The 21629-nt window shown below is 38.6% G+C and overlaps 2 protein-coding genes across 2 annotated transcripts; both read left to right on the top strand.

Moving 5' to 3' along the window:
* The first annotated feature begins 7933 nt into the window (after positions 1–7933).
* On the top strand, positions 7934–11528 carry cdx4 (caudal type homeobox 4). The gene is made up of 3 exons (XM_034690469.1): positions 7934–8724; positions 9996–10141; positions 10790–11528. Exons 1-3 carry the CDS (start codon positions 8289–8291, stop codon positions 11018–11020), a joined length of 813 nt encoding a protein of 270 aa, XP_034546360.1. The 5' UTR covers positions 7934–8288; the 3' UTR covers positions 11021–11528.
* A 1343-nt stretch (positions 11529–12871) lies between these two features.
* On the top strand, positions 12872–20874 carry chic1 (cysteine-rich hydrophobic domain 1). Its single transcript, XM_034690502.1, has 6 exons — positions 12872–13063; positions 16084–16138; positions 17152–17307; positions 17703–17759; positions 18375–18434; positions 19472–20874. The coding sequence occupies exons 1-6, from the start codon at positions 12918–12920 to the stop codon at positions 19520–19522; spliced, it is 525 nt and encodes a 174-aa protein (XP_034546393.1). The 5' UTR covers positions 12872–12917; the 3' UTR covers positions 19523–20874.
* The last annotated feature ends 755 nt before the right edge of the window (positions 20875–21629 follow it).

The following is a 21629-nucleotide window of genomic DNA, read 5'->3' as shown; positions in this document are numbered from 1 at the left end:
TTTAATGGAGAAATGTTTTCCATTACATTTGGTATTACACACTCATTTCCCACAGGAACGACTATAAATCTAATAGAACATGTGGTGCTCCTTAAAAATATGCATTGACTATTTATCATTGAGGGGATCCAGTGATTTTTTATGTAGCTTCAGCTGTTTGATGAAAGTTTTCTTAGTTTCTATGAATTTTCATTCAACCTTTTCTTTAGATGTTTTAGTCTTAAAAAAATCTATTTCAGTTTTTCACATGTCTGATGAGATAGAAAGAATCATTGTCTGTTTTTGAATTTGAGTTCTGACGTTTGTTTTGATGTTTTCTGATCTCAAACAGGAAAAGATGCTTGAGATGAAACTATACCTCAAATACTTTTTACCTGAAGGCTGCCAGAACTGCAGAACAGATGACATTTTATGGGAGAGCAAATATTATGGTAGAGCATGAATTTGAGTTCAGACTTGAGCTCTACCAAAGCAAACACATATTGAAATAGATGTGGATACTTATGTCATAATATTGTTTGTGTTAAAAGAAACCTGCGTGTTCAAGTTTAATAACATAAATCAGCTGATTTACAGGGAACAAGTTACTCCACATCAAGTATTTCAAAGATCAACAAGGTCTCTATATTAATATGTGTGTGACTGAAATGTAGCCAGCAATGCGTGATGTCCAGTTTGGTGAACAGATGATTAACAATACTTTTCTCCAAAACAAATCAATACTTTTATTGGGATGTGACAGTTTTCACTCCATAGTTGTTTAGTGATGTCACAAAAAATATTTTCAATTACCTTAAAGTAAAGGAGATTTTGCAAGATATTCCTGAGCTGTATGGTAGTGGTGGGCGTATCGATTCTGTGGTATTGATATATCGATTCTCACACACTACTCATTTGAGTATAGATTACTGTAATAAAATATTGATGCTAATTAATAAATGTGAAACGAAAGCGCATGTGTCTCTTCTGATTCTTTTAGGGTAACTTACTCTGTAGTTTTGTACTGAAGAGGCTGTTTTAAGCTTTCCACTCAGAGAATTTAAGTAAAGGATGTTAACTATGTATGTGTTTTTCTACATTTATTTAATTGTTTAAAATAAAGGCCACCAAAGGATTTGTATATTCAAGTCGTTAAATGAACAGTATTTGTCATGGGAGTTTATTTCAAGCGTTGCATTTTATTATTATTTTTAAATCACTGAAAGTATCGGCATCGGTATCGGGTATAAAATAAATTGCCAAAAAAGTATTCGGTATTTTATCGAATCATAAAAGTGTGGTATCGCCCAGCACTACTGTATGGCATTTTGATCTTTGGTCGGCCATCTTGATTTTGAGAAACCTCTAGTTCACAATACTACAACATCTGGACAGTGGGTGGCAGTGTATGGGATGATATCTTATTTATACAGTCTATGGATGATATAGGGTTTTCAAACGTAAACAAAGTTCCTAAAAACTTAATAAAATGATTGCACCTCATGCATGAACACCTACTCTGAATGTGTCCCATCAGTCCCCTAATATTTTTGCATGGTAAAGTCAGGGTGGGCTCAAATCTTCAGGACGATTCCCTGCGCGCGACAGGGCAGGTGATGATGATGTTTAAATCAAAAAGGGTACATGCACAAAGCCAAATAGTAGAGCATGTCAGCATGCTAATGTAAGCAACAATTTCAATGTACAGTTTTTGCCTGCCTTACACCGGGGATCATCTGTATGTTCACTAAAGCTAAAAGAGATTGATTTCTATCTTTTCTGTTCAAACTGTTGATTAATGCCAGCAGATGAATGTTTTAGATGCAGTTTCAGGGGGTCACAAAACATTCAGACATCAAAATCAAAATGTTCTCTCATGCAAATTTAAGAACTTGTGTGGTACAAGGAGTGAAACATCAACAAGCTGAAGTGAGATCATTTCAGAAGAATGACCAAGTAAAACACATACTTAACATTTGTCAGACTTTAAAAAGAGAATGTACTGCTCTGTGAAATGCCTTTTAAATGTGTCTTGTAACTATAAATTGTTCCACAGGGAACATAGGATCTCAAACTGACATGTTTTCAGACTTGAAGACTTGTTTAATGATTTCTGCATTGGTTTAATGTTGTATCATTCACCATAACTGTGCCAAACTGCATAATATTTAAACTGCTTAAAACAGTCCGAAAAGTTAAAGCCCACTTGTGCCTCTGCAGCTCTAAAGTGAGTATAAAATTAAATTTGTATTATGAATGTTTGTGCTTAATAATTTGTTGTTTTCATTGTCAATGGAAAGTTATCTAATGGCAACTTCTTAAGAAAAACTTCAACGCTCCCCTCTAAATTCAGAGAAACATCTGAATTCTTCGACATCCCTGCCCCCGGGATGCAGAAACTGTTTCCACTCACACAATAACAGCTCATAAACAGAAAAAAAAAACTTTACAAACATGCCAAAATCTATCTCTGTTGTATCTTGAGTAAACTAATCAAAATAGGGGAAGATGACTTATGCTTTGCATATCCTGCTCTCCATGTGTTTTAAGTTACAGAGGACCAACTTTAGACGGTGCGTGTGTGTCGGCCATGCAGGCAGTTTCTCTAAAAATAGTAGCAGATGGTCTTGTTTTACCTCTCTTCCTGCAGAGCGACGCTGTGGCCACTTCAACAACATCAACCAAGTTATGCAACAAACCGAATTCTTGGGCTGCTTCAACACTGACTGTCACTGAACTGCTACAAATACAACAAGCAGAGCTCTGGGGGAGAACATAAGACCCTTGTTACTTTTTGGCTTTCCATGTTGCACTCAGGGAAAGAGTGAGCATCACTTTATCATCACATTCTGTTGTAGAGTGTACAAGTGTGCGATTTTTATGACACTGAAACAGCACTCACGTCACTCACTCTGGCCTTTGTAGACCAATCAGACCTTAAACACAAAGAGATGAGAAATCATTATAAGATGGAGATTTCAATGCAAACGTTGCATATTAGCGCCATCTGTCTGATGCACAGCTGTAGCTCCACCCTGCACTGACAGGACAGACTATTGGGACTGGGATTCTTTTTAGTTTCACGGTCAAATTTGTATCACAGCACAGTCTGATCTGAGCCAGACAACCCAGCACGACCCCTCAAAATATCCTGCAAACAATCACAGCCACCCTGTCAGTGTTTTGAAATGCTCCCTATAAGTTGAAGTATTCCTTGTTGTCCATCTGTGCAGCTTCACAGACTGGGAGACAAAAGAGACTCTGCTGACCTCACACACAGCAAAGAACAATACTGAGATTAACTCTGGATTTCTCTGGCAACCAAAAACATATGCTTAGATCACTTAATTCTCAGAGTATTAAGTATTAGTGTCTAGCATAAATGTTGCTCTTAATCTCTGAGTCTGCTCCACAGATCTGCAGCTACAGTCGTTTAATGACCAACAGCTGATAAACTGACTCCTTCACATCTATCTGAGAGCAAGAGACAGTCCATAACCCACTCAATGGCGCCATCTAGTGACTTCATGTGCAGTTGGACAACAAACAGAACACAACCCCCAAAAACATACAGAGAGGAGAAAATGTAAGTATTCTTATTACCAATAAGTTATGTCCAGTGTATCATCAAGTATAGTTAAATTACTGTTCAGTTTAAGGCTCATACAGACACAACCTCTACAGTAACGGCTTCTAATGTCATAAAATCTAGCTTTTATGTCTTGCTTTTACCATACCTGAATTGAAAAAGGGTCAGGGGTATGTAGTGAATGGAATTTGATACACACATTTCAGGAACTTATCAGAAGGGAATTTACAGTAAAATGTGTTTCGGTATCACTGCCCAAATGACTAAATGAGAACCTGTTTAACCTCAAACCACAGTCCTTCACACAGTGAATCAGCCACACCATGTAGTGAAGCCTTGTTAGCCTTGTGAACCTTGCTATTGCGGTCACTTACAAACTTCTGACAAGATTCAAGTAGAAAATGAAACTTATAAAACTGTGTTACAATCTATTAATGTGACACTTGTTTCCTCTTTTACTGTGAGGACTGTCTTTTCAGGCATAAGACTGCGTTGGTGTGGCTGAATCTGTCTCTGTTTGATGAGGCATCATTTTCAGGCTCATCATCATGAAACCAAAGTTCTCACAGAGTCATCTGATAAAAACTTGTTACACAATTCATGCGGTTGCTTAAAAAAATCTTGTCAAACTTCCCCTTGTGATGTTCCCCTCAATTGTCGCAAGAAAAGTCTGAGCTAGAGAGTTCAGAGTGAAAGTAGAGGACAGCATGGGGCAATGAGGGGAATATGACAGAAGAAAAGATTAATCCAATTCTTATGAGCTGAAAGCAGCCGTCTGTTTTAAGCAATGAATGTGTGAAGGACACATGGAAAAGACAAAGTGTTCATAATTTTTCTTCACACGATGATGGCCGTAACTACAAAACATGCATCATAAAGGCAGTTCCATCACCGTTGGAATCTTTACTGGTTTCTCATTTTGAGCTCCATTTTTAAATATGTTCTATGAAAGTTTGTGAAAGGTGTTAAAATTCACCTAGAGATGAAACATCATACAACACATTTAACTGGACTTTTCCCAAACAGGACTTAGACGTTGTGCAACTAATTCCTCTCCAATAAAATTTTGAATATATGTTAAAGAAAATATCTTCTAACTATGACGAGAACAAACAAACTGATGACTGTAATGTATCATGTTAAATCAGAGAATAAACTATCTGAACACTTAGTACACAGGTGGGGTTCTTCCTTTGAACACTTATTTTTAACAATATATTACTTTCTTACTTTTAATACTATTATTAACTTGTCACTAGGAACAAATTCACCTTTAATGGAGGTTGTAGTAGACTGAAGTATATATATTACACTATTATCTTATGAGTAAAGGCTGCCCTCTTGTGGCCAGATAAGTGAGTGAGCAGCAGAGCAAGATGAAGTCCTCTGCTCTTTTAATACGGTAACATGAATAGAAATGCCACTATGTAAGTATTGCATGTTTATGAGATATGAGTTTGTGACTATTTTACAGAACTTGAAAGATTCAAGGGGGCATAGTGTTCATATGTTAATGTTTTAAAATGAAAATAAGTCACAGTCATCGAAAAAGAAAAGTATTCACCGTATATTGTTCAAACGTGGAAGTACAAAAGATTTAAGAGCGCCATTCACTTTTAAAATATCAAAAGTAAAGGCACACACTCAGGAGAGCAACTCATTCTAGTATCATGTTTATCATAATGCTGCATTCATATGACAGATTCATTGAAATGTTGTCCCATTGTGATGCTGTATCTACAGGTGGATTGACTTTTATTAATGTTCTTTTTTTCTTTAAACTTTGTTTATTGATTGTCGCATAGAAAAACAGTCACATCCAAAATAAGAGGTTGGTACATTTGCCTTTTTTTTGGAACAAAGAAACACACATGACATACGAAATACAAAACAACAAATAACCCCCCACCCGACACATACTCCCTCCAGATTAACTAAATAGAATTCCAAAAAATGGAGAACATAAGACAAAAAGCAAGTATATTCAAAATAAACAGGAAGCTATAATCTAAACATAGTAAGACACACCATGGTGATGCTCAGTCTAAAGACACACAGCAAGCCAAGCTATCAACATGAGATAAGAAAAGGTCCCAGATTTTTTTTTAAAGATGTGAGCCTTGCCACTCAGGGTCAGCCTAATCTTTTCAAGTTTAAGAAAATAAAGTACACTCTTAATCCAGCTCGAATGGGTAGGTGGGGCAGAGGACTTCCAATTCAATATCAGCCTTCTGGCCAACAAAGTCGTAAAGGCTAACATGTCCTTCTTGGCTGGAGAAAGAACAGATAGAGGAGGAGACACACCAAACAAAACAGTACAAGCATTAGGGACCAGTCTTACCCCAGTTACAATAGTCAACGTTCCAAATACCTTAGACCAGAACACATTTAGAGAGGGACAGCTCCAGAACAGGTGAGTGTAATGTGCCGAAGCTTGTTGACACCGATCACACAAAGAAGAAACAGTTTCAAATATCTTTTTTTTATTAATGCTCTTAACTTCTATCTTATTTTTAAACAATACACCATATATAATTTGGTTTAGATCTACAAAGTAACTTACACTGTAATGATCAGAAAAATGGTGGAATAAGGAGTGCAATATTTCCCTCTGAGATAAAAAGAAGTATTATTGTAAAGTAGTTAAAAACATATTTTTTGCAATAACCCAGTGAAGTCACCCTGAAAGGGTCCTTAACTAAAGTACTCAATTATTTTGATTTGAAAATGCACGACTTTAATTTAAGCAGCTATCGTTCCTCAGCAAACCACAAGAGGGCAGCAGTTAATTTTGAAAAATCAATCAACACTGAGACTCCAGGTCAGAAAAGGGAAAACTCAGTGCTAATGTAGTTCAAAGTAACCTCATATAGGTGTGGCATAACTGACTGAGGGGGAAAAATGCAAACTAGTTGAAAACCTATGAACAAAACGTAAACTTTAAGGCCATGTGTATGCATGCATTTTTATTGAAAGGTATGACCTGACCTTTCTATAAGACAGGAGTTCAATTTTGCCTGTCTTCAGTCATAGAAGCATGTAACTTCCAAGAAGAAAAAATGCATTTATTTACACTTTTATGACAATGGTATTTTTAAAGACGATTTTATGGAAGTAATTATGACATCTTAACACTCAGTTTGGAATGTCTGAGACATAAAAAGCTCCTCTGGATCTCTTTGAGACAGACAGCTGACTGACCAACTGACTGACTGACTGACTGTGATGACTCTGAATGTATGTTTAAATCAGAGAGCTGTGTCCATGGACTGTCAGAGGCCAACTCAATGACATTGTCTCATAAATATTTTGTGGTCAATAAACCGATGCTTCAGAGACATCCATCAGCATTTATGACTTTGAGCTGCACTACTTTTAGACAGACCAATTAGTCAGCTGTGCTAAACAGGCCTTCAGACACCTGACTAATTAACTAGACAATAACAAGAAGTTATCCAGAATGATAAGGTATAAGTACCACTCAAAATGAAGGTGTCAAACATTATGATGTGAACAGACTCAGGAGAAAGAGGAAAGAGACAGATCAGTCTATGGCCTGCTTCTGGGTTTTTTTTGAAGAAGAAGAACAGAGGCAGTGTGATGATATTTTTAAATTCTGGCATTTCAGGTTTTATGTCAAAATTAGCTTAGTTTCTCCTTTGTTGTTACTGAAATGTATTTAGCTGTCAGCCCATTTTTACTGTTGGTGTCATTCAGATTCTTTTAAGCAGCCCTTTTTAATCTTATTTCGATTTTCAGTCGTATGAGGCTCATAACCACTCATGACATGTATTTTAGACAGGATCAGAGAAAAACAAACTCGCTGTAATTCTCAGAGACAGCAGAGAAGGATGTGTGGGGGGGCTCATATTTGTCATGGGGGGTTGTTGGAGTTTCCTTGTAACCGGAATTAGCTGTGAAGTGCGACCTTGAGGTGTGAACACGGAATACGAAAGGCCCGACTTGTTTCGGGGGAGAAAAAAAGTCTCTCATACTTTGCACCTCGTTTGCAAGTGAATATGTAAACAAATAAAACATGAATCGGGCGTGAAGCGTGGATGGAAACTGGTGAATTCCCACAGTAACAGCTTTTTGAAGAAAAGGATTAATAAACGTGTCGGGTATTCTGTTATGAATGAAACACGTTGACTGGAAATTGATTTGCTATATTTATTCTGTTGTGGTGCAGCAGGGTCAAACTAAAATAGTGCTTAATAGGGAGTGAATGCCTCTAAAAAGTAATATAAAACCTGCGCGTAATTACGCACAGGCCTCCTCGGCCTGGTGCGTTTGAGGCCTCCGTTTATTGCCACTTCGTGCAGCTGATAGGTCTTATCGTTAATATATTCATACAGAGGAGAAGGCCTTTCCCGGATAGGCCCGCTGTCAGCTGATGACGCGCTGCAGGACAGGCGCAAGGGAGACAGCTGGGCCGGCAGCACCGCTCTCTTTCATTTGAATGCAAATCTCAAAGAGTTGAGAAGTGGGCTGACGTCAGGCAGGCCTTAGTATACCTTTAGCATCTTGTCAACATAGACACATCATGTGAGAGAGGAGACAGTCTGGAACTACGTCGCATTTCACACTGGGAACCCATTTGGACTACAGAAATAGCAGAAGGATTGTTTTAAGCAGTTTCAGGGCTAAAATGTCGCCTTGAAATAGGCCGCACCATCCCCTCTGCTGCTTTTATCTTATCTTGTTGTTTTTCATACACACCATGTATGTGGGATACCTTCTGGATAAAGAAAGCGGCATGTATCACCAGGGGCCTGTAAGAAGATCGAGCATCAACCTGCCTCCACAGAACTTTGTTTCCACACCTCAGTACCCCGACTTTACCGGATACCATCATGTGCCAAACATGGATTCGCACGCACAGTCCACGGGGAGCTGGGGGCCTACGTATGGAGCCCCACGAGAGGACTGGGGTGCATACAGTCTTGGACCCCCTAATACTATTCCTACACCCATGAACAACTCCTCTCCTGCACAAGTTCCGTACTGCTCTTCTGAGTACACGCACATGCATCCTCCAGGCTCTGCGGTGTTACAGCCGCCGCCCGAGAACGTATCTGTTGGACAACTTTCTCCTGACAGAGAAAGACGCAATTCATTCCAGTGGATGAGCAAAACTGCGCAATCATCTTCCACAGGTGAGGTTTTCATCACTATCAACTGCGCAAAAAAATCAGTTTTGGATTCACTGATTTTCGACATGTCCTGTGCGTAAAACCAAACGGTTCTGCGCACAGGAAAATACACGTTTCTATTTGAGTCTTTGGAATTTTCTGGCAGTTTCATGTCATCAAAAACGCGTTTTCTTTCTCAATTTGGCCTGATTGGTTGCTGGGGAGAAAGCCAAAGGTAAAGGATGAAGAAAAACTAGAATAGTAGAATGAAACTCTGTTCCTCTGACACTTGCCCTGCCTAGGTTCTTAAATTTGCCTGAAACTATTATCAAAGCTAAACAGAGAGGTCGCATTGGCTGTCATTGAAAACATGGTTATAAATAATTTAACAGCAGCTTGCTGTATAAGAGCATACCAAATAAATTCATAACTTATTTTAATAACTCATATTTTCGATGAGAAACCAGCTCAGTCTGTTTTCTCTCCTGTGGTGGGAATCAAAGAAGGTGTGAGGCCTCGGCGCCAGGCCCAGTTGTGATGTTAATGTCATGATTCCTGGAGATGTGAGGAAGACTTCCCTGTCACATTGTTTGCTGTTTTCAGTGTTATCCGTCATATCCAGGCGGTGGCCTCTGCTTTCAACACCTCTTCACTTTGATATGCACCAACCTCCCTTCCTCTCTCAGAGTTATATTACCGGAAAGAGTGACGGTTTTCACAGCCTCGTAGTGCATACTGAAGACCCTTACAGTAGCACCACAAATCCAATATTCTATTTATAAAGGCCTGAGATATCTGCGCCATTAAAATATACTGAGTATTACTCATCAAATGAAAAATATAAGTAAATAACAGAAACATGCCTATCAATATTTTTTATGATCGAATTTATGAGGCCCTTTTTCTCACACTTAAATGTATTAAAGTAACACACTCCTGTAAATAAACTGTATCACTGAGAGAGAAAAAAGCCAAACTATTTCTAGTGAACTATGTTGTATACGTGCTAACGCTCTTATCTGCAATTTTGACTTGTCCGTTTTGATCTGATCTCTGGCTGTTTGAAATTCTTTGAACTGCAGTCGTCATCAAAGCAAGAAAACACGCTCAATTTGCGTATCAGTAAACGATGTAAAGAGATGCGTGTTTAACAAGCAGCAAATAAAGATGCTGTGTGCAGATATGAGCCGGTCCTGACATGTAGCCTCCTGTGCGTAAATCTTGTTTAACAATCTGAATGTGAAGAAAACTCAGTCTAAGGCTTTGTGTTTTTTTTTGTCCCATTGCCTTTACAGGTAAAACCAGGACGAAGGAGAAGTACAGGGTAGTCTACACAGACCATCAGAGGCTGGAGCTGGAGAAAGAGTTTCATTTCAACAGATATATCACCATCAGGAGGAAATCTGAACTGGCTGTCAACCTCGGCCTGTCGGAAAGACAGGTATGTCCAGAATGGTTTAATTCTATTTTATAAATCGTTTTAACAAATAGCCTCTGATGTGTATGAGCATTAATAGACATCACATGCAAATGATGGGTTTTTATAACGCATGTGTAACTCAATTAAGATCATTGTGTCATTCAAATATTGCACTATTAACTGGGCACATTAACCCCGAATGTCTTCAGTTTTTTTTTACCAACAATTTTGAAACAAATGTACAAATGTGCTAATAATTAGTTATTGAAAAAGAAAAAACATACAAATATATTCATCATGTTAGGTTAGTTAACCATTTGAATTATTATTAGCATTTTTGTTATCTCAAAGCATCACTAGCTGCTTTATTTATTATTTCGAGAAAGAAATGACATGAGACAAGGAAGCTCATACCTCCAGGAGAATACAAAAAAGGGGAAAAAAGGAAAAAATTAAGCAACTTTTATTACAGTCGTTCTTTTAAATACATTTTTTAATCACATAACTTCGACATTTTCCCATTGATATAAATATCAACGTTAAAGTGGGCTTTTAGATTCAGTTATGCAGCCTGCATGGAATGTGATATTCTTATTTGGGAGTTTATTTTTTTCCCTATCACACATAACCTGAAATAAAAAATTAAATGCCCTCTTTGTGTTTTTCCAGGTGAAAATCTGGTTCCAGAATCGCAGGGCCAAAGAGCGTAAGCTGATCAAGAAGAAGCTGGGTCAGTCTGACGGCAGCGGGGGCTCGGTGCACAGTGACCCGGGCTCAGTGAGCCCTCTGCCGGTACCGGGCTCTCTCTCTCCCTCAGACATCCACAGCTCTCTGTACCCTCCTCAGGGCATGAACACATTGCCTTCTATCAGGAATATACAGCAGGTAGTGACCCAGTGAAACATTCACACCGTGGAACACCTCACAAAACTGAGCACTCCGACACGCGGACAGGACACCTGAACTGACGTCATGACGCACACAGCTGTGGATGGACTTTTGATTTATAGCAACGAAATGCTGGAGGCTCTTCAAATATTGCTTTTTATAGAATAGTTCTAATATCGTGGGGATTTTAAAAATGGAAAAAAACTGACGTGTTTCAAACTTAAAAGCTTTAAATTGTTTGTGAGTTAATAAGATATAAATATCCTTTTTGTATGTGATGAAGTGTATGTGAATAAGATTAGAATTCGGGGACATTTTAATGAAGTTTTTAAGTGGATTGTATGTATATCCTGCCACACTTGACAAACTGCTTTGACTTGACAAATCAATGACACCCTTTTTTCTGCACAAATTTACCTCTTTGGTGGCCTAAAAATCAGTACACAGCTGTTAAAGATACGGGTACAAATGTCTTTTGTTGGTAACTTTAAATGTAAATAAAATGTTTGTTTTTGCAGTATCACTGGCGTTCATTTATTTCCCAAAATGTATGTTTGTAAAGCTTGAAAGCCATTGGATCAGGGTATAGCCTAAATGTGTTTTATGCATTAGGCCTTTGATGTCCAAGATTTGTCTGCTTTTGAACATGTGGTCTGTTCTTCATCTTTATCAGCTCATACGCAACTGATATAGCCTATTATGTTGAAAAAACTGAACATTGTCTAGCTTTCCAAAGTTGGCTTAAGCAATGATATAGGTCTATAAACTCACTGAATCTTCGTTTGGACTTTTAACAGGTGAGCTAACAATGGACAGGGTTCACTCACAAACCCTGAACACAAAATGATCAGACAAGGACTGGTTTGTGGTCAGTTGTCTCAGAAATTGCCTCATGACTTATATTTTTTAAACCATCTCTAATCTGTTGTAAATCGGGTCAAACTTGTGGCCATTTTCAGTATTTCATCAGGTGGAAATTCTTTCATGAAATGTCAGAGGATGGGCTATAGCAGGGGTTCCCAAACTTTTCAGCCTGCGACACCCAAAATATTGGTGCCAAAGACTTGTGACCACTGTCCCTCAAAGTGATTTAATGTGGCTTCATTTAGCTGGTCAGCAGAAAACTAGCCTACCTATATGAGCATGTGGCTGTGTTTCCTGTGCTGTTATGAATTAACCTACTGCTACTAATGCTTTTGATAATTAACTGTTCACTAACCCTAAACTTAGGAGTCATCTGGCAACAAACGGTATAGAAAACTTGTTACATTTTACATTTCAAGGTTTTATTTCATGTTTAGCTACTATTTTTGTATATATTTTTTGTACTATAATGGGTCAGACGTACTATTTTTAGGTAACTTTAACAAAAAAAAAACAACATTCTGGAAGACATCTCACGACCCCCCATTTGTATCTCGTGACCCCCCAGGGGGTCCCGAGCCACATTTTGGGAACCCCTGGGCTATATGCCTTCATGTAGGCCCAAATGTCCAAATTATCTAACACATAAATACATTTCGCTCACAAAAGTCAGTTTTAGGTTACAAGAAGTGCGGCAGGTTCAAAGGCTTATGTATAATTAGTGGACGTGACATGTTAATTGTCTTGTGGCTAGACTGGTTTTGGTCGGGAGGACTTTTTCCTGACTTTGACCCATGTCTGGTCAGGATAAGTTTATTATCCCTGTAGATAACCACAGCAAACAATATTCAAAATGCAATATGTCTTATAAATGTAAATGTTACTTTCATGTGGCTTTACTGTCCTCCGTATGGTAGATAAAAGCTTGAATGATACATTTCAGCTCTGGTCCCTGTGCAGAAGAATCAGGGGTGATGATTTGCTCCTCACAGTTTGGCCTGGCGCGCCCGCTCGTCCGTCCGTGCGCACCCCCGTTGCAAACGTCATGAGCGTCTTACTACCCAACATGGCGGACTTTGATACCATTTATGAGTTGGAAGACGAAGAGGATGAGCGCGTAGTGAGCGAGGAACACTTGCCCAGATACTGTCCGGAACCCGTGGTCATGCGAGGGGCCGGCCACATCACAGTGTAAGCAGAGCCTTGTTTGTCGCTCCGTCTGTCCGCCTGTCGCTTTGTTGTTTTGGTGTCTTCGCCCCGGAGCCTGTTCAGCTGATGCTAGCCTGCTAGCTAACGCTAAACATAACAACTAAGAGTTCTCCCTGTGATCTGACAGAGGAGACAGCTGAACAGTCAAACAATAATACAGTATAACCTTAACTGTTGTTTGTGCCCATGGCGACGAGAAATGAAGCAAGCTAGAAACTGATATTTGGAGAAAGGCGAGTTTGCATGTGATGGACTGTAAGGCAGAAATCTTTGGGCTGTAATAACCGAGCACACTAATACATCAACATTAGTTTACTGTCATTAACACAGAAGTAACAAATTAATCCGTCAAATCAACCCAATGTCGAAAGCAAAATCACTGTCTAGGACTGTTTTAATGTCTGTTCTTTCATTGTTTACATGTGAGTCACAGCTCCTGAGCTACAGTTTGATTTGCACTAAGGCTGATGCTGTATAAGCAGTGGTGGACAAAGTACACAGCTTCATTACTTAAGTCAAAGTATAGATCCTCCAGGTCAAATATTACTCCAATACAAGTGAAAGTTGCTCTGTCAGATTATTACTTGAGTTAAAGTACTGAAGTGCTTGCTTTTAAAAATACTTAAGTATTCAAAGTACTTCTTAAAATATCTCAAAACATTGTATTTTCACAAAGCATGATGGCAGTCAAGAATACATAGGAGTACATTTAGTTACATTCTGTTTATCTAGAAACCATTACTTGAAATCTCTAAAAACTATACCATGGAATAAAAACAGAAACTAAGTTACTCCAAGCACAGACAGCTTAGTTGGAAATGTTTATCTGGAATGAAACAAATGTTATGTAGCTCGACATCTTTCTCAGGTTGGACAGTGAATTTTTGTATGTTTGGGCAGAGTGGGAAACAAGGTGAACATTTCAAATGATATATATCATTCCTCATTTTAAAAACCTCTAACACGGGCTGAAGATATGACCATGGGTGCTCAGGTGGAGAATTATAGACATCATTACCACCTCTAAATGAACTGCTTGATCTGAGTGAAATTTGCTCTGTGTTTGCTCCACGTTCAACCTTTGAGACGCATGATATACAGGTACGACTAAACCACTGAGACAAACAGAACTACACAAACACATTTTACTGTCTTAGGGATCAGATTTCAGAAAAGAGAAGGAAATTCATGAGCTGACTTCAAAGCTATAGTAGTGAGTAACTAGAGCATTGATAGAAATGTAGTGGAGTAAAAAGTACAATAATTGTCTTCTGAATGAAGTGGAGTAAAAGTAATAAGTTTACCAAAAAAATAATACTCAAGTAAAGTACAGATACTCAAAAATGTACTTAAGTACAGTACTCAAGTTAATTTAGTCTGTTACTGTCCACCACTGTATATTGTAGGATGATTGTAACAACAGTGAGACGTCTAGCTTTAAGCAAATAAACACTCTAAGGTGACGTCAATTAGTAGTTCAGTGACTTTTATTCAAAATAGTTGTTTCTTTTACATGTGTACCCTGTGCACACATGCGTACACATCCTCATACTCCTGCCTTTTAAAAAGTTAGGTGAACAAAGCTGGTTGTGCTCATGAAGAGTTGTGTTGTCCACTTTCTTTCTGCACTGTGTTTAATGACACGGTAGTGAAGCAGATGACAACAGAGATGACAACTTTTGATAAGTATTCATTGCTTGTATTTGATGTTTGTCAAAAGTTCAAAACCCATCAGGATTAGAATTTGACTTAAGGAGTATTAAAACATCTGAACTCAAATAAACATACCAAAGAATAATATCATCAACCAACCAGTAATTATTCAGCATCACACAAGTCAAAGCTAACTTCTTCTTTTTTTGGACTATTTTATTGGGCATAACATAGGGTAAGGCATAAAGGATAGAAGAACAGAAGACCCCCCCCCCCCCCCCCCCCCCCCCCCCAAAAAAAAGAAAATTGGTCGGTGTACAGTGTCAATACGAACAACAATATTAAGTGCTTGGTGTGAGAGATGTACTGATAAAGTCTAAATATGGCTGCATAATTTTCAAAAAAGTGTTATATCGTTTTCTGAGACAATATGTGATTTTTTAAAGTCAAAGCTAACTTGTCAGTTAAAATAGAGTAATATATTTACCTATATTTCATTGTGAGATCTTCAAATATACAAAGTAAATGATAAAACTCGTTAGTAGCATGATCACTTTTACAATCTTGAAAATCTGAACATTTTAATCTCTGTTTTATAATATTCAGCTGAGTGATAGCTGCCTCATACTCACTGAGACAACTTTCAACTGGACTTTGACAAGATCAGAGAGCAGCTATCAACTTTCTAACACAATCTCATTTGTTAATTCTTCAGCAATCTGACAAACTCAATCAAAAATGATATTATCAAAAGAGACATGATCACAGCTCACAGCAGACAAACATTGAATATGTTCACATTAGGGATGCACCTATTAGCAGAACAACATCGCATCTATGTGCAAGTTCAATTTTCACCTGGCAGGAGCTATAGATGTATCATAAAAGATCAAATCTGTGACAAAACAGTGCTCAGCTGAATGATTGTGCATTAGTTATGTACTGGCCTGCATCAGATACAAGAAAACACGTTCAAGAAAATATGTTTTTACTAGTACTTATTTATTGTAAGTTGTCGTGCAACATGCATGCATGAGTCACCTAAAAAAAATGAAAGTGCTATTGTAATTGTTAAAGCTTTTCCCATCATATTTCCAGGTTTCTTTTGTTTGTAATTTTATTTGATCATATTTTGAGAAGCTTAAATTGTGTGATTAAATGTCAGAAATGTAAACTAATCAAGTATCTTGAAGGAGAAGCATGCAAAGTCTTATATCCTAAAATAATGCATTTTTAACTGAGTATGCTTTTGTTTTCATTGCCTCATCATGTTTGTAGTAATATCACAATGTTTGAGGTGCTTTCTGATCGTCATATCAATGTTGACTCTTTGTCTTCTCTTTCTTCAGGTTTGGACTGAGCAACAGATTTGATACAGAATTCCCTTCTGTTCTCACGGGAAAGGTACGGTTGCTTTTTAGTTTCTTGCACTTCAGTCTTGCTTTCTGTTCAATTCCAAGTGGGAAGAATTAAGTAATTAAAGCCACAGTGATCCTTTTGTTTCTTTTTGGGCCTTTAACAGCCCTGACTTCCCCACACCAGCCCATTCACAAAAACCTCTCCAAGTGGTTTTGATCTAACAGGGATGCATTTCAACCAGCATAGCACAGTGCAGAGAAAAGAGCCTGAATGTGCTGCTGTCCAGCTCTGTAAATGAGTAAGCCCTCTATGGGGCTCAGTTGGCGGGGACCCCAGTGTTTTGGAGAGTCCAGCTCCAGGTGATAAAATAATGTAATGGAGACTCTGCCGTAGACAAGAAAGGAAAGCTTCCTGGGTCGGACGCAGAAACACAAAAAGGCTGTAGGGGTAAGAGCAGGCCGAGGGAAGTGTAGGGCAATAAAAAGTACCTTCAGTATTGTGACCCAGGGTGACACGTGATGGATGAGGTCACAATTATGATGATTGAAGGGTGCAGATCAGGCCCTGCTGGGCTTTATTCTGAGGTCTTTGGCTGTTTGCAAAGAGACCTTTGCATCCTGTCATAAAAGATTACGACCCCTGTTTTATGGCGTACAGACTCAGAGAGGAATGAGCATCCATTCAAGTTGTTTGGCCGGCGCAGCCACAGGCACTGAGCTTATCTCTTCTTTGAGTCCCTCCTTGCCTTGAACAGTCTAGAGCTTGGTTAGCAAGTCAGGGGCAGAGTATTCAGAGATCTCATCTCATCTCTGGACAACATCTGCAAATATCTACCTGTTGGTTTTCAAAAGCTCTTTGATCTTTGTGAGAAGGTTTTCTTTGCAGCAATTAGGAATTTTTCAAGTCAGCACCACCTAGAAACACTTGTATTGTTTCTCCCCCTCTTACTCTTCACAATTTGGTTTCTGCTTTAATTTTCTGATCTATTCCCCCACTCCTAACATACTCAAGGAACTGACAATTTTGCTAAATATGATATATATATATGTTTTTTGTAGGTAGCGCCAGAGGAATTCAAAACCAGCATCAGCAGGGTGAACGCCTGTTTGAAGAAGAACTTGCCAGTGAATGTGAAGTGGCTTCTCTGCGGCTGCCTGTGTTGTTGCTGTACAGTAGGCTGCAGTCTTTGGCCTGTTATCTGCCTCAACAAGAGAGTAAGTCCCAGACCTCCTGCGACACAGGTTGGACAGTTTAACTCTCCCTCACATCAGCTGCTGATTACTCAGGGGCTGTTATAGCAATTCAGCTGCATAGCTCACAGAGTAGAGGGTAATAACAACTCGTGTTCAATTAGTGGCTCTGTGTAGAAGTGACGCATTGCACCGCTCAGCTCCTCTGCTGCTCAGCTCAAGGGTGCGTCATTTAAAGGTGGGGTTACCACTCAGAATTAATGGCAACAAAGTGGAAATCACTAGCTGGTAAATTGGTAGTTCAGTCCATAAATCCTAACACGGGGGCTGTTTACTGATACCTGTTAAAGTGTTAAACTGGGCAGTGAGTTTTTTTGGTGCTTGCTTTAACAATAATGATTTGTCTTCTACCCCAACAGACGAGACGGTCTATTCACAAGTTGTTAGAGTGGGAGAATAACCGACTATACCACAAGGTAAGAAAGACAACAAATTAGCACCTGTGTGGAGGTGTGTATTTATTTATGTCAGTGAGGGTTCAGGATGACCATGATGGATCATGACCACTTATCTGTTTTCTAAAGTCTTAGCCCTTCACACAAGTCCCTCAAAACTGAGTCAGACCTGGTGCATGGGGTCTGAGTCAGCTGAGTCAGATCTTGTGCAGAGGGACTTGGAAGACCGTGAGGTCAGTAGTAAAATGCTGTGTTAATTTTGTTTTGTCTCACAGCAACAAATTACTGCTAGTAGCTGTGCAAAGGCATAAAGGAAGCTCTTCAGGGTGTCTGGCCACAGTTTGACCCCAGCGAGACCAGACAGCCCTGCACCCAAATTCCCCTGACACTGAAGGGGAGATTTCAGACAGATTTTCTTTTGTTTGTTTGTGTCTTTGTGTGTGTGTGTGTGTGTGTGTGTGTGTGTGTGTGTGTGTGTGTGTGTGTGTGTGTGTGTGTGTGTGTGTGTGTGTGTGTGTGTGTGTGTGTGTGTGTGTGTGCGTGCGTGCGCACGTGTGTGTGTGTGTGTGTCTTTGTGTCTGTCGAAGAGTGAGAGAGATGTTCATTCATTGTGTTTGTGTCTTTTCTTCTCATCAGCTGGGGCTGCACTGGAAACTCAGTAAAAGAAAATGTGAAAGCAGTAACATGATGGAATATGTAAGTATGCCCTCACATACATACATATACTATATATATATATCTACACACAGACATACACACAGTCTATTCTTATCAGCGATCGATCAGCAGATTCTTTTCTTGATTAGTCAGCTAGCCGTGCACTCTGCTAGTTATTGGAGAGTAGTGAGAAATGCTCTTTGTAAAGAGCTCAGTGCAACCTCTTGACTGTTGTGTCTTCTGACCAACAGTCAGAAGACACAAATATGTTTAGTTTACTATCATGTCAGACAAGTAAGGCAATAAATCCTAACATCAGAGAAGTAGAGTCAGGATATATTAGGCTGAACAATTATTGAATAATCAAAGTATTTGCCGAAGAAGATTTCCTCAGAAGAAAAAATGAAAATTGTATTTATTGTTTGAAATCAAGTTGGTTCAAAAAGCTTCACTTGAATATTAGTCTTTCTGTCACAGTTTATACTATTACTTTGACCAAGTCTATCTGCTAAAAATGTCATATATATCTTACTCCTTCTATTACCCAGAAATATGTTTCTGGAAAAAGGGTTGAAACACAACCATTAAAGCGTTCGGTAATGTTGCAGTCACTGAGCTGATATTTTGTTGAAAGATTGGACAGTTTGTAAAATTTGATACAATGTCAGTTCTTCAAGTAATGAAGAACTGACATTGTATCAAATTTTACAAACATTGTTACATTGTTTTTTGGAACTTTTTAGATTCATTCATTGGAAACATTTTATTTAAAATATATACTCTATTTGGCTTTCTGTTGCAAATTTATTTTGAATACAGTTTTTACAAAGTTCTGAAAAAAACTACAAATGTTACAAGTAATTTGCCGCAGTGTTTCAACGCGGTTTTGTTTGCTAACAACATCATGTGAATATTTTGTTAAGTTAAGGCAAGTTTTAAATCCTGACAATGTTAATTCTGAAGTCATCAGTGTAATTTAGACTCATTTTTTAACTCATTTCTTATCTGTTAAATTTGTAATCTGCTTATTGTACTTCCTCTCATTAATAATTCCCTCTCTGTTGTCCTCTCTGCAGGTAATTCTTATAGAATTCTTACCCAAATATCCTATATTCAGACCAGACTGAGGAGCCTGTTACAGACTGGATGTGTGGCCCTTGAATCTTCTCCTTAGTGCCTTGTATATAAAGTATGTTGGAACAAGGGTCTGCACTGGTGTCTGTTTTGACGACCCCCCCCCTCCCCTTTCATCTCCCAGTACCTTGTACATTAAAGTTTGCAACAGTGTCACTTTGCTTTAGAGCAGATTTTGCACATTTTCCCGACAGAACTCAACATTTCCCCTTTGTTGCACTCAGATGTGGGTTTTTTTTTGTTACATGTGACAAACTCGAAAAAAGTGCATTTACCCCAAAGAACCATCAACCTGTATCCCATCTGTTCTATCAGTAATCCCTTGCAAAGAATGTGATGCCTCCACCTTCCTTAACTAATCCTTGCCTTATGTATAATTTTTAACTCCACATGTGACAGGAGGAGGAAGGCATTGGGAACTTCAACAAGGCTGTACATTTCAATGCTGTTTGTTGGGTTTGAATCCAGTTCTTTGCAAGTAGGTGGGATGGTTGAGATTGCCTAGCGTACAACGTACGTCTTCACCTTGTGTGTTTTCTTTAACATTTGACCCTCTGTACATGGGAACTAGCTCCTAAAAGAACTTGACCTGTAAATACCATGTTAGGATAAGCTGTACAGTGGTATACCATTGTTTACATAAAGTTACTTAGCTCTTTAGTTTTTTGCCAATATATTGCTGTACCATACTTTTGATTAATGAAAGATGTCTATGTACCTTTCTAGTTTATACGGACCTGTTTACCTTGTAAGCCATATAGTTACAATAATGCCAGAGTCAGGACTGATTATTGCACTTGAGCCCAGTAAAAGTCAGGATATCAGAGGATTAAACATCCTGAAGATTCATCCAGTGCAAGTCAACATGTGTTTTTGCCAATAAGATGACTTTCAATCATTAGTCATCTGTTCAAACTGGAGATGTATGAGTCTCTGATGTGCAGTGGAAAGATGATGAGAACTGTCATCTATTTATGTGTTAATTTCTGTCCCTACTTTGCATTCATTTTCTAGTTTTGTACTCTCTCTCTCTGTGCTGTGTTTGGTCCTCCTGATGTGCTGAAAAGCACATTCATCATCAGTTCATGGGTGTTCTGAGCAGATGGTTCTTTTGTTTCAGTCTGCTGTTAGTATTATTTCCATGAATCTTGGTCAACAGGTTGCTGCATTGCGTTGTGTTAGAGTGCCTCTGGAGTAGTCAGTGAACCACAGAGAAGTACAGGTTAAAAATCTGTTCTCTTGTACAAAGGAGAGTTGAAATCCTCCTCCCAGTATTGTCCCTGTTACATTTCTTGTAAATGTTTGTCCTGATCCCTACAGGGAGAAAATAAATTGATGATTTTAATTTGTTTTTCCTGTTGCTGCTTTTTCCATTTCCTTGTTTGGTGACACACTTATAGGACAATGTGTTCTTCTAGTGAAAAACAGATCATTACTGACAGCTTTCCCTACCCTGCTGCCCAGCCACTATTTGTCATGTTTAACAAGGTGTTGAATCGTTAACTTTAACAAGACACTTTGCTGTTAGCTGACACATTTATTAAACCCAGGAATGCTGTGACCATAACCTGCTGCTACTTTCTAATGTCATGGACGAGCAGTCAGAGAATACTTAACCACATTTCTACTGTAGCTCTTTACCACAACCCCCACAACGCTGTGGTGGTGGGCTACTCTTCACTGTGGATGGTTTTATGGTCCTTTGTGTTTTTTGTTTCCACACTCACAGTCTGTACCTGTTTGGACAGAAGGCTTCAGTTTACTGCAGCAGAGATCCAAACTAAAAGTAACTTGCTTTAACCAAAGCGGTCAGCCCAACAGGTCCTTATTTCAACTACTATTATCATTAATTTACTCATTGAATTAAATAAAGACATACGGTTTACATAGACAAACTGAAAATAACTTTCCAACTAAATGATCCTGGTGTTTGAAGCTGATGCCGATCTGAGGATTTTTCTGTAACATGTGACATCCTAAAGCAAATTAAATTATTTATATTGCGAAAAAAAAAAGTTGTATTTGCCTTAACCTTCTGCTTACAACAGAAGTGCAGGTTACATGAAAAATAAATAACTAAACTAAATTCAACTCAACAAG

This window comes from Notolabrus celidotus, chromosome 8, assembly GCF_009762535.1.
Source record: "Notolabrus celidotus isolate fNotCel1 chromosome 8, fNotCel1.pri, whole genome shotgun sequence".
NCBI lineage: Eukaryota > Metazoa > Chordata > Actinopteri > Labriformes > Labridae > Notolabrus > Notolabrus celidotus.
The sequence above is the reverse complement of the archived record's forward strand: the minus strand, read 5'-3'. Positions and strand labels throughout refer to the sequence as shown.

What these genes read in the sequence shown, in the direction of transcription:
- chic1 (XM_034690502.1), top strand. Translation starts at nt 12,918, where the DNA reads ATGAGCGTCTTACTACCCAACATGGCGGACTTTGATACCATTTATGAG. An exon ending in GGGGCCGGCCACATCACAGT is followed by an intron (nt 13,064 to 16,083) that starts GTAAGCAGAGCC and finishes CTCTTTCTTCAG; the next exon opens with GTTTGGACTGAGCAACAGAT. An exon ending in TTATCTGCCTCAACAAGAGA is followed by an intron (nt 17,308 to 17,702) that starts GTAAGTCCCAGA and finishes CTACCCCAACAG; the next exon opens with ACGAGACGGTCTATTCACAA.
- cdx4 (XM_034690469.1), top strand. Translation starts at nt 8,289, where the DNA reads ATGTATGTGGGATACCTTCTGGATAAAGAAAGCGGCATGTATCACCAG. An exon ending in TGCGCAATCATCTTCCACAG is followed by an intron (nt 8,725 to 9,995) that starts GTGAGGTTTTCA and finishes TTGCCTTTACAG; the next exon opens with GTAAAACCAGGACGAAGGAG. An exon ending in TCGGCCTGTCGGAAAGACAG is followed by an intron (nt 10,142 to 10,789) that starts GTATGTCCAGAA and finishes GTGTTTTTCCAG; the next exon opens with GTGAAAATCTGGTTCCAGAA.